The sequence below is a fragment of the Eulemur rufifrons genome, chromosome 17, assembly GCF_041146395.1.
Source record: "Eulemur rufifrons isolate Redbay chromosome 17, OSU_ERuf_1, whole genome shotgun sequence".
In the NCBI taxonomy this organism is placed as follows: domain Eukaryota; kingdom Metazoa; phylum Chordata; class Mammalia; order Primates; family Lemuridae; genus Eulemur; species Eulemur rufifrons.
Window position 1 is genome coordinate 49,142,129 of NC_090999.1, and position 13,473 is coordinate 49,155,601.

A 13,473-nucleotide genomic window follows, 5' to 3' on the forward strand; every position below is an offset into this window, starting at 1 on the left:
TATCTTAAATTCCTAAACCCTTAGCTATGCTAAATAAACTTAACCAATTTTCAGATTTCATGCACGAACAGAAATATTAATTTATAATATCCAAGGGTAATTTGCATAAGAAAAACACAACCTGCTCAATGGAGCTTAATATAATGATACAATATAATCAGACATATTTTAAAAGTTATTTCCTTGCTGAACATAATTAGGGATATTTTAAATTAGATTAAAAGTGGGACTATTAAAATCTGCTTTTATGCTATCACATATCCTGTAGACCATGACCATCAAAATTGCTGAATCCTGTTTGAAGAAACAGATATTATATAAAACCAGTATCTTCTATTTTTTCAACTCAATTTGAAAATCTTTCTGGAGTACCTCCTATATGACAGATTTCAAGCTATTCACAGTAGAAGATACAAAGTAAAGGGCACATGCAAGCCTGATAAAGGAACTACTTAGTAGATAAGGAAGGCCTTTTTAATGTTTATTGTTACTATTTAAAATTCAAAACTAAAACCAGTGGCCTAACCAAAAGATTTCTAGGAATGGGGAAAGCAGGCTGAAATATAGCACAGAAAGGCTCAAGTCCACTCTATACATTTATACAGTACCTGGGAGCTGAATCTGTGAACATCGTCAGAGGCACTGACTAGATCAATGGAAGACATGGAGGAAGAGCGACTATAGGGCTACCAGAGACAGACAAAGAAAAAACCAAGTAATCAGAACAAAGGCACAACAGAGCATTCAGTACCAACTTCCAAACACAAGATAAAGGAAGAGAAAACAAAGCACTATATGAAACAAGCACAGCAGCAAGTGCTGACTTCATGCACCTATTATGTATTATGTTCTAAAATCATTCCATAAAGAATGTAGTGCTTCCAATAATACTAAATAATACCACTTAACCCCAGAGAAGAAAGAGATTTAATGTAACTGCCTACACTTCTGGTTAACTATTTTGGACTAGCCACTCTCTATCCACCCATCTCCCCTTTATCCCTATAAAAAAGAAAGAACATTATGCTCAGAATAAGATTTCCAACTGTTTTAGAGGATGTATATGGAATACAACATATAATACAAAAAAAAAAAAAAAAAAACCTCATTACTGAAATTTATGAAAGGGCAGAAAACTTGTACTACGTGATAGTTTCATTAATAGTGAAGAACAATACAAGGTATATTTTCAGTAAACTCTGACATTAGCTTACCTTTTGGACAAATCTATGTGTCCCCACAGAAGAAAAGGCATCTCCAGATGGCAAAGATGCAGTCCAGTGTAATCTGACTTTTTCATTCTGTGACTAAAAAAACATACAATGTTAAGATGGGAAGGTTTTAAAAAGTGTCCTTTGCAGCTGAAGAATGGCTAATATAACTTGGAACAACCAACACTTAATTAGTGAACACTTTAGTACTTGTAAATATATAAGCCTTGTCAAATCCTGATATCCAATTCAATCCACCCCCCCCCCCCCACTGCGAGACAGGGTCTCACTCTGTCACCTGGGCTAGAGTGCAGTGGTCTGATCATTGTTCATTGCAACGTCAAAGTCCTGGGCTTCAGTGATCCTCCTGCCGCAGATTCTTGAGTAGCTGGGACTACAGGGCATGTGCCATCACACTCAGCTAATCTGTTCTTTTTGGTAGAGACTGTGACTGCTATGTTGCCCAGGCTGGTCTCCAAACTCTTGGCCCCCAAGTGATCCTCCTCCCTCAGCCTCCCAAAGTGCTAGGTCTGTTCTTTCTAACTCCACAGATAAAATGTTAGACCAGGGATAAGTTCTTTGCTTTAGCTCCTAGTCAGACTTCCCATTACTTGCATAGCATCATTTATTGTAAGTCCATCTTAACACTGCTGATTTTCTCCTATCAAAACTCTGGCCAAATCATTCCAATCATTCTATCTTATCAGAGCCCTGAAGGGCTGGCCCATAGGCTTATATAATATTAGAACCAGTATCACTGTTTGCTTCAGATATGTTCTTAAGAACATATCGTTTATATCTCTTTGCCTCCTTTCCATGAAGATATTCTACCTTCATCCCATCATCCTACTTCTGTTAAGCTGCCACCTGACCTCTTCTTCAGCTTGCTTAGTTTCTTCTCACTTATTTCAACACAACTACTAAGATCTCATTTCTCATTCACCAATTACTGTACATATATTTCCCTATGTTTGCAAATAATGTAAACTCAAAAATGTGGGATGTGTCAGTTGGAGAATACCTATGTAGTGGCTGTGTTGTTGAGAGCTCTATACAATATACACTGAATACAAAAAGAGGGAAATGATTTGAACCTATGGAATTGATTTCGTGGATTACTGAAGCTTACTACTCTAGAGTATTACCACACTGTATCTTTGTCATATCAATGCACCTGGCAAGGAATATCAGGGCCTATTCAATGACTGCTTTGTAGAACATCTACCAGAGTGTCAAGAATAGAATAAAGTTAAATGATTTGATAGCCCGATGAATATTTAAAGAGTTTATAGAAGTTTTTATCAATTCTCTCAAACCCAACTCAACCACTGTACTGATACTCAGTAGAGTAGCATTTAAGAGCCAGAAGGGATATTTTGAATCACCTTGCCTCTAACTCTTTTGTTTCACAGATTAGAAAACTAAGGCCCAGAAAATTTAAGTGATAACTTCATAGGCACAAGAGTTAGCTAGGTAAAACTTAGAGTAAGACTGAGGTGTTTTGACCCAAAATTTACTATTCTTCCCAAAATTGCACATCCTAGATAACAAACGGTGAGGGGGAAACAAAGAAATGATGCTACTTCAGGTAGTACTTTAGGTTTTCAGAAGTAGAGCTTATTTAGGAATTCAAAGTTCCCACTCATTGAGTGGTACATGGCACCTTTTGGGCATAAAAAATGAGCAAGAAGCTTTACAAAGGCAAATGTATCTTGCTTTTGCTCTGTGAACCTATCTGTCCTTCCTCAATGAACTTCATTTCATGCTTAAAAAATAAAAATAAAAAAAAAAAAAACACCAAGCAACTTTCCTCAGTTGCCCAGCATTTTCACTCCTTTCTCTGTGTGCAGTGGTCACTCCCTCCTTCACTCGCTCCCTTTCTTTTTCTTTCTTTCTTGGGGAAATAAACTTTGTACTTTCTATCCTCAACTGTGTGAAAATTCTTTCTCCAACCCACTGTGAACACCTAGTAAGTTTCCACCTAACCCTGCCCAAAAGAAGGTTAAGTTTTTTACCATAAAAGCTTAAACCTAAGCTTAAAGGAAGAGAAATAATAAAATAAGGGAAAAATAAGGGAAATAATAAAATTCACCCTTAAGTACCATCTAGTGGTAAAACATAGCAATTGCATTGCTGCAAAGTATCAAATTAATCTTGAAACTAGAGTCAATGGATTTAACAAATACTTTCCTTCAATTTCTACAGAAGCTGAGTATAATTGCTGTGAATTTAATGATGATGAGAAAACACTAAGCAAAGTAAATGTGAGGAAGAAACTTAAGGTGAAGGTAATGAAGGCAATAAAGGAGTTAACAAAAACAATGATACTAACATAGAAGAAAAACAATTTTAAGTTTTTTGTTATCTTCCTTTGGTACCCGGTGAAGAGAAATTCAAAGAGACTTTAGTCAGACTAAATACATGCTTGATATTAATAGAATGTTTAAAGATGGATACTTCAAGGAAAACAGGCAGAACATTTCCATTTAAGTTCATGTTAATTACCCATACTTCCTTTAAACAATTATTGGTCCTCTTTCTATTGCTTGAAAATTGATATATAAAGGAATTGACAAAGATTCTTCTGCATTTGTGACATAATGTAGACACAGTTAATTTTCTAGGTTATTAAGTTCATGATTTTCAAGTTCTATTTATGTAAAATAATATACATCAAAGAATGCCTATAGTGTTAAAATGAATTTCAACATAGAATTTTTAACAATTAGATGTACCTGTTCTTCTATTTTATCTTGTCTGTCAAGAGCGGCTTCAACAGCATCAAAGAACTCTTCTTCATTAATCAGACTGTTAGGGCCTTCCTATTCCAACACACAGGAAAAAAAAAAGCAGTTTATTTAAAGAAATAGAAAACACTGGTAACCTTGGTACTAACTCCAGGGGAAAGATGAAAATTGACCCAACAAATATTTATTGAGCATATATTTATGAACCAGCCAGTATACTAGGGTCATATTATCACAAAGACGAGTAAATATATATATGCTCTCTGTAAAATCATGTATTTCAATTAATTCATTCAGTACTCATATATTTTCTGTATACTGACAAATACTGTGTTGGGGTAATAGTGTAGAGCAGGAGTTGGTGAACTATGGCCCGTGGGCCAAATTCAGCGTACCACCTACTTCTATATGGCTTGTCAGCTAAGAATTCCATCTTTAACACACTGCCATACTACAAAAAAAAATTTTTTCCTTGGGGCCACAGTGTTTTATTAGGAAAATAGAATAAAAACTTCAAAAACCAAACAACCCTTTTTAATTTAATGAAAATTGTTATTTTTTGTTGTTTTCTGTGTATGAGTTATAGGCAACCTGAAATAGTTCACCCAAGGTGAAGAGATGTGTGAGTTACATATGCTTCATGAGGCCCTGGGCTCAGAACTAGTGTGAGTTAAATGCAACTCACATGGCAGTTAATGTGTTAAATGGTTAGGAAAAAAGGTAATAATTAATCAAGCTCATTCATCTATGTATTGTCTATGGCTGCTTTTGTGCTATGGTAGCAGAGCTGAGTACTGACAACAGAGATATATATATAAAATTGCAGAGGTAGGTACAAAGTTGCACAAGATCTACAGTTGATGAGAAGTACAGATAGGAGTTCAGAGGGGGATCTTTCTAAGCAAGGGTAATAGTTTCATGAAGGAAGAAATGTTGAGCTGCTGTTTGAAAGGCTCGTTAGAGAGCAGTGGTCATCAATTCCCTTAGGAATTGTCTGGGGAACCGGTTACAATGAAAATTCCCAGGCCCCCAGACCCAGAAATTACTTTTCAGTAGGTCTTGGGTGAAGCCCCAGAATATACATACTTAACAACCTCCCCAAGTAATTCTCAAGCAAGCAGAACCTCAGCTATATTAGAAGATAAAAACATAAAGAATAGCAAAATGGAAACAAAAAAGGTATGTTTTTGCTGTGATGAACCAAATAAGTGGACTATAAGTGGAACAATAGCTTTGTACTATGGTAAAAATAGAGGTTAAAATAGTAGGCTTGTGTTTACATTTCTTTAAAAATTAATATATACAAAATAAAACACATGAACTGCTGAACTCTTCCCAGTTACATTGATAAACCCAAGTCATCATTAGTCTATTAAAAAGTATGTCCCAGTATCATCCCATCTCTACCATAACCTGGGACCACAATGGAAAGGTGGGAGAAGAACTAAAGGAATTGGCATAAAATTTCCTTTATTAAAAAACAAACAGGCCGGGCGCGGTGGCTCACGCCTATAATCCTAGCACTCTGGGAGGCCGAGGTGGGCGGATCGTTTGAGCTCAGGAGTTCGAGACCAGCCTGAGCAAGAGTGAGACCCCATCTCTACTAAAAAAAAAATAGAAAGAAATTATATGGACAGCTAAAAATATATATAGAAAAAAATTAGCCAGGCATGGTGGCACATGCCTGTAGTCCCAGCTACTCGGGAGGCTGAGACAGGAGGATTGCTTGAGCTCAGGAGTTTGAGGTTGCTGTGAGCTAGGCTGATGCCACGGCACTCACTCTAGCCTGGGCAACAGAGTGAGACTCTGTCTCAAAAACAAACAAACAAACAAACAAACACCCTTGTAGCTCATCATGCTTCCCAAGGGAAGGAGTTAAATCTATGGAATACTCCAGGTCTTTCATCTCACTTGTCCTCAGAGCAGCATTTCTAATGTTAACAACTCTCCTAGCAGAGTTTTCTACCCTTAGATTCCAAAGTTTCCCTCTCCCTCTCTAAGTACCCTTATGTGGCTCCTTTGCAGGCTTCTCCTTCTCTCCTATCCTTTAAAATGTTGGTATTCCTCAGGGTTCAGTACTTGCTCTCCCCACAGCCTTCTCACTCATTACAAAGGTTTCAGTCATCATCTGACGACTTCTAAATTCATAGCCAGACCATCTCTCTTCTAAGTTGTTAGATCTTTACATCCAATATGAAAATCTCCTCACATGAAAGTCTCACCTCAACTGCAACATATTTAAAACCTGCTCTTCTCCTACCTTCCACACCATCCTGCAGAAACTAGGGCCTAATCTTGAATTCTTTCCTTTACCCTTATTCAATCACCACACCCTTCAATTCTACTTTCCAAATACAGTAGTCCCTCACCTTATCTGCGATTTGGTAACAGAGGTAAAGGTAGGAAAAAGGGCAAGGAAATGTTTTACAGAGTTGCCTCTCTAAAATCCCCACCCTTTTTGGGAATTAAAACCTGAATTTATTCCCCGAGACCAGTAATCAAAATGGAAGAAAAATGTTCTTGGCTGTTTGTTTCCTAGTATCTTAAACCACAGGAGTCGGCTCAACAAAATTGCCAGGACAAGGATCATGAGATCAGCCTTGCCAGCGATAAGGCTGAGATACAGTGGAAGGAAATCACCAATTATAGTTAAACAACAATAGCCTGAAGCAAAAACATGTGACACTGGTCACAAGACCCCAGCTCAACTGCTGAAAACCCCCCTTTTAAAAAGCCCTGTTTTTCTGCTTAGAGGCAGGACAGCAGTCTTTGAGACACTAGTCTACTGCTCTCCTCATTTGTCAGCAAATTAATAAACTTTTTTTTCCTTTTCCTCAAACCACTTGTCCTTGTTCTTCATTCTCACTGATTCAGCCTCAAGGACAAGTACTGAAGTAATGGTTTTGTTTTCCATGGTTTAATTACAGTAAGTTATTGGGGGTTGGGAGGCAACACACAGACCACATTGACATAACTTACTACAGTATATTGTTATAATTGTTCTATTTTATTATTATTGTTGTTAATCTCTTACTATGCCTAATTTAAACTGTCATAGATATGTAAATATAAAAAAATAGCATTTATAGGTATTATTGGCAGTTACTGGGGGTCTTGTAACGATAAGGGGGGGGACTACTGTATCTTATTTGTTGATGTATCTCTATTCCTCCTGCTTAAATCCTAATTTAGGCCATTTTCAACTCTCAGCTGTAAAAAGTCTCCATGCCCCCAGTTACAACTGTCACCTTTAATCCATTCTTCATACTGCAGAAAGAAATGATTTTTCTAAAGGGCAAATCTGAAATCTTCATTTTCTTGCTTAAAACCCCCTTGCCTCAGGACCTGAACTGATTCTAGTTGACCTTTATGGCCAGTCTCTTACCATACTCTCCTTTCAATTTGTGGCAGCTCTACCCTCCCCAGAGAACTACTTTCAGTTCCCCTGAGGCAAAATACTCTCTTTTTGGATCTGACCTACACATGTTTTCTTCTCAGCCCCTAAACTGAACATTCTTTCTAGGTTATTCACCTGGTTAAAGCCTACTCACTTGAGGTTTTGGCTAAAATATTTCGTCTGAGAAGCCATCCTGACTCAGTAGCCTCCCTCAGTTAAAAGTGCTTCATAACATATTATACATTATTATAATTGCCTATGAATTAGTCTATGTTCCCATTCTACACTCAGGTAGGGCCCTCAGGCAGGATCCTTGTTTGCCTAGTCCCTTGCTATATTCCCCATGCCTAGCACAGTACTTTGCATTGTAAGTCTTAAGGAAAGGATTTAAGGTTATAAAGTAATTTCTGAGGCTATATATGACAGAAACATTTAAATTTTAATAATTAGAACATCATGAATGTCTTCTTATAACCAAAATAATATCATAGTATGGATCTGTGTCTAAAATCCATTCATGTGTAGTACTGACAGAAGAAAAAACACATAGTTCAAAACTCCAAAGGGAAGAAGGGAAAATATAAAAGCAGGTCCTAGTTTATTTAAGAATTATATAATTTGGGATTAAATCTCATAGGAATTCATTGAAGAAAAAAACTGGAGTACCCTTAACCATTTTTCTCCATTAATAAAGAGGAAAGGGTATTTCAAATTGAAAAAAACAGGATGTTTATTCAACAAATGCCAGTGGAATAAAGTACAGATTCCTAAATTATACCATTATTAAAAAAAAAAATCCAGGTGTATTAACAATATATTTGAAAGAGACCATTAAAAAATAAAAAATGAGAAAATATAAACAATTATTTGAAGTGGAGAATGCCTTTCTAAACATGATACCAAATGTAGAGATAAGTATATCAAAAGACTGAGGTGTTAACAGGAAGGTTTAAAATTGTTATATGGCAAAACCAATAACCAACAAAATTTTTAAAAACTACAAAAGAAAGGAAATAATTGAAAAATGAAAGGCAAATTCTATATATTTTCTAAATCAACAGAAAAAAAAAGGCTAATCGGAAAACAGTCAAAGGACATGGACAACTGAATCATTAAAAAAGAAACAGGAATGACCAATAAACATGTTTTAAAACGCTCAATCATATAAATAAACAAAGCAAGTTTTTGGCTTTGAAACTAGTAAATGCAAATACCTAGCATAAGGCCCCTCATCCTTCCACTCTTCTCCTCTTTCTCCCCCTCCAAAAAACTTTTGTTGAAAGAAGCAGAGATAAACACGTATACAACTATACTTATATACTGCTGGTAGGTGATAAGCTGTACCATACATTGTTAAATTAAAAACATGGAATTTATTGGCTTACTTGTATTTTCTATAATATTCCTGAAATGAACATAGATTTTATTTATAATATGAAAAAAGTGATTAAAAATCATCATTGTAATAGCTTATATTTCAGTAATCTAGATTTTTAAAACCACAGAGGATAGCTAATTATGTAATTTTTATACATTTTAGAAGTAATAAATTGACAATGTAAAAATTTTAAAATATTAGAATTCAAGTCTCATCATTATGGATTCTCACAGTTGGAAATCTGTTGCCAACAACAACAACAAAATTCAGCCAATGGAAGCTCTTCTGTTTTCCTTTCTAGAGCAAAAGTGGCAAGAAATTTTTCTTCTGTTTCTTAAATATAAGCTAATTACAACTATTTGAACATTCTGTGTCTATCTCAATGATAATCCCTGTTATCCCATCTTCAAAATATTCCTGTTCATTTTAGGAATATCAAAAATGTTTAATGACAATTATGAAATATATTTCTTATACATTTTTTCCTCTTTAAGAAGTATGTAAAATCAGCTTATAAAATTTTATTATGTATGTGTGCATGCATCGAGAGAGAGATTTTATTAATTTTGCTTAACAAATAAACAGGAGGGAAAGAAGTTGGTTTTAGACATTTTCAAATGTAAAGGCAATTAGAATGGTTCATGCTCTGCTCTGGATAAGATCTCACAGTATAATAGAGACTAAAATATTCTGTCTGTAAAGCACTCAGATTTTGTCTTCCATTGGTTACTTTTGTTAGGAAAAAAAAGTAGATTAACATTAAAAATTACCATCTTTACAGGGGAGATAAAAACTTGTCCTATCAAATGGAGAGGCCTAATAAGCCTTATTAATGCCTATATTAAACTTTGTAGGCAACAAAAAATACCTATTTCAGAGTAAGCCTGGCATTTATATATCATGAAATATACATTTAATGAAAATAATCATTTAGTAAAAAGGTGGGCAACTGCCACACCTGGGGGAGGAGGGAACACTCCACAAATCTGAGAATCAGAACTTAGTGCGCCAACTGCAAAAAGAATGCAGAGGATTTTCTAGCCGACAGGCCAAGCAGCATAGGTACAATAGGGTCTGGAAAGTGACCTAGAACAAACAGCTTTCTTTCTAAGGCTCATGGGAGATCTGCATGCATAGTAAGACTCAGGTCTTATAATTCCCAACTGTCCCAGTAGTTCCATGGTGACATCTGAGCCTAGAGGAGGGTCCAATTCAGACACCATAAAGCAAGACCTAGACCATAACTAAGGTTTCTTTTTTGCTACGACAATGGGTCCACTGTCCAGTCGTCATCTGTGGCATATGTATCTTGCTTTGCAAACCTCTATCTTGCTCTTGCTCTGTAATCCTATCTTGATCCCCCTCAATACATTTCACCTCGTGCTTGCCTTACTTTGGTTTGTCTGGTCTGTCTTCGGCCAAGAGCACACCAAGAACCGAGAACACAGAACGAGACTGCCAAATCTGACATTTACAGAAGTATTATTTTAAAAATAATCACTTTTATGATAGATATGGGCTATGTGTTTCTCTAAGATCAAAATATAAATTCATACTTCATAATCTGGTCCTCCAAAGTGGGATTTTTTCTTAAGTTCTATCATTGCATTTTGGCAGTCTTCTTCTGCTCTTCTTCTCTTCTCACTTTCCTATTAACAAAGAGAAAATTTTATCATTTAAAGTGGCCACTTTAATTACATTTAAGTCTTTTTAAGTGGATTTCCTCCATATTTCATTGAAATTTTATAATCTGACCAAAGAATAACTCCATTCCTGTGGGAAAAAATGCGTATTATTCTACACAAGAAAACACTTTTACATATAATACATATAATACAAACAGCCATTTAAATCACCACTAAGATCACCTTATAGGTAGGTTAGGTATTTTAAATGGTTAACTGCCAAGGTGTCTAAAGTATATACTTTTTAAAAAAAGATAAACTAGCACCAGAGAAATACCTATTGTATATTCTTGTGTTTTGTTACTCCAGTAAGAGCTATATTTATTTTGGTATGAATAAAAATAGCAAGTAATGGATGCCAGAAAAAAAGAACCCAATCAATAGGTAGAATCAATGAATGCTAAAAAGATAATCTAAGTAAGAAAAATTTCCTATACTTTCTCACTGCTGTCTTAAGTCAAATATTGCCTTAAGACTTTATTTTAGAGCTGAAAAAGACTTTAGATATCTACTTTCACACTCTCTCCTTTTATAGATAGGACTCATGGCAGTAAAAGGTTAAAAGAGCCAAAGTTGACACCTAAAATAACAAAGCCTGGCCCAATCTCAAACCTATTTTCACAACAATAAAGTACACTTGGTCAAATCTGATACTGAAGGCCAGCAAGCTTTTGAAGAACCTAAAGCCTTTATTCCCTCACTTCAAATACAGTCATGTCTGGCTTTTTCTTTCTTTCTTTTAAGCTTGTCCAAATTTCATTTTCTCAAAGACTGATTTGCTTGGTTCCTGTACTAGGTGTTTTAAACAAAACTTCTGAAAATGAAAGGGAATGTTAGTAATAATTTTGCTGAATCAGGGATTGCCCTTGTCAAACCAGGATGCATGGTTACCCTCGCTATGGCAAATGTAAATAGCTCTTCCTAGTTCCCCCCTTTCCCCAAAACACTATTCTGAAGAGTGTGATCATCAAAAAGCATAAGAGAACAGATTATGCTTGTGATCTGAGGTACGCCGATGAAAGTCACACAGGCTTAGAGTCATATTTCATTTCACCATGGAGATATATTCTGAGAAATATGTTGTTTGATGATTTCATCCATGTGCCAACACAAAGTGTACTTACACAAACCTAGATGGTATAGCCTACTACACACCTAGGTTATATGGTGTGGCCTATTGCTCCTAGGCTACAAACTTATATAGCATGTTACTGAACTGAATAGTGTAGGCAACTGTAACACAGTGGTAAGTATTGGTGAATCTAAACATACCTAGGTATAGAAAGAGTACAGTAAAAATACAGTATAAAAGAAAAAAATGGTACATTTGCATAGGGCACTTATGAATGGAGCTTGCAGGACTTGAAGTTGCTCTGAGTCAGTGAGTCGTGAGTGAATGTGAAGGCCTAGGACATTACTGTACACTACTCTATACTTCTTAAACATTGTACAATTAGGCTATACTAAATTTATAAAATTTGTTTTCTTTCTTCAATAATAAATTAACCTTAGTGTATTGTGACTTTTTAACTTTATAAGCTTTTTAATTTTTTTTTAACTTTTTGACTCTTTTGAAATAAGACTTAGCTTAAAATACAAACGTATTGTATTGGTACAAAAATATTTTCTTTCTTTATATACTCATTTTATAAGCTTTTTTCTGTTTTTAAAAGGTTTTAAGTTTTTTTTTTATTTTTAAGTTTTGGTTAAAAATTAAGACATAAACACCCACATTAGCCTAGGTCTACACATGGTCAGGACCATCAAGACACCACTATGTGGTAGGAATTTTTCAGCTCCATTGTAATCTTATGGGACTATAGTTGTATATGCAGTCTGTCATTGACAGAAACCTCATTAGGCGGTACATGGCTAAATTAAAGTCCACACTAAACTCACACAAAGCAAACTACTTCTAAATACCACATTTGAATTAAAGCTAGTGCAAATCAATGAATTAGTTTATCAGACCCAAAGATTTCAGTAATTAATTTTTGTGTACTCAAGAGAAAACGGGACTATAAAGTCGCCAGAATGACAAAAATTAAAAACAAAAACATAAACTGGGTACAGTGGCGTGTGCCTGTAATCCTGGTTACTCAGGAGGCTGAGGTGCGAGGATTACTTGAGGTCAGGAGTTCATATCCTACAAACCAACAAGTCTACTCCCAGGTACACGACCAAGAAAAATGTACCTAAAGATATGTTTGAGAATTCTCAAACAGCAGTTTTATCCCTAATAGCTAAAAAATGAAAACAATCTAAATGTTCATTAATAGGAACATTCTCCAGGAGCAGTGGCTCACACCTGTAATCCTGGCACTCTGGGAGGCCAAGGCAGGAGGATCACTCAAGGTCAGATCGAGACCAGCCTGAGCAAGAGCAAGACCCCGTCTCTACTAAAAATAGAAAGAAATGATCTGGACAGCTAAAAAGATACAGAAAAAATTAGCCGGGCATGGTGGCACATGCCTGTGGTCCCAGCTACTGGGGAGGCTGAGGCAGAAGGATTGCTTGAGCCCAGGAGTTTGAGGTTGCTGTGAGCTAGGCTGATGCCACAGCACTCCAGCCCGGGCAACAAAGCAAGACTCTGTCTCAAAAAAAAAAAAAAAAAGAACATGCATAAACAGATTAAAGTATATAATGAAAATTCACTGCATAATGAAATACTAGATAGCAATAAAAATAAACTTACCACTACATGTAAGAACATGAATGAACCTTATAGTCAATGTTGAGGAAAAAAGAAAGCCACACAAGAGTATATTGTATAATTCCATTTATATGGTGTTCAAGAACAGGCAAACTAATCTATAATGATATAACTGTGGTCATCTATTGGGGTGGTAGTATGGTATGGACTAGGAAGAGGCATGAAGGAAACTTACAGAGTGCTAGAAAAGTTATATATTTTGATCTGAGTGTGGTCATAGGGGCGTATACACATGTAAAAAAAAATCAAGTAGCATACAGTACACTCCACTGTATGAATACTTTAATTTTAAAAAGTAAACAAAACAAAAATGTACAACACAGCAATAATACTAAAAAGACT

General features: G+C 35.6%; 1 protein-coding gene across 4 annotated transcripts in view; it reads right to left on the reverse strand.

Annotated features, from left to right (window-relative positions):
- CERT1 (ceramide transporter 1) overlaps window positions 1–13,473 on the reverse strand; it is a 101,233-nt gene that overhangs the window by 23,663 nt on the left and 64,097 nt on the right. For 2 of the 4 annotated variants that reach the window (XM_069492844.1, XM_069492843.1), the window contains exons 8-11: window positions 10,290–10,382; window positions 3,947–4,033; window positions 1,215–1,307; window positions 609–686 (exon numbers count right to left, since the gene is read on the reverse strand). In XM_069492844.1, coding sequence (XP_069348945.1) covers window positions 609–686; window positions 1,215–1,307; window positions 3,947–4,033; window positions 10,290–10,382 — 351 coding nt within the window. The remainder of the gene's footprint in view (window positions 1–608; window positions 687–1,214; window positions 1,308–3,946; window positions 4,034–10,289; window positions 10,383–13,473) is intronic. The other 2 variants (XM_069492845.1, XM_069492846.1) reach the window with 1 other exon arrangement.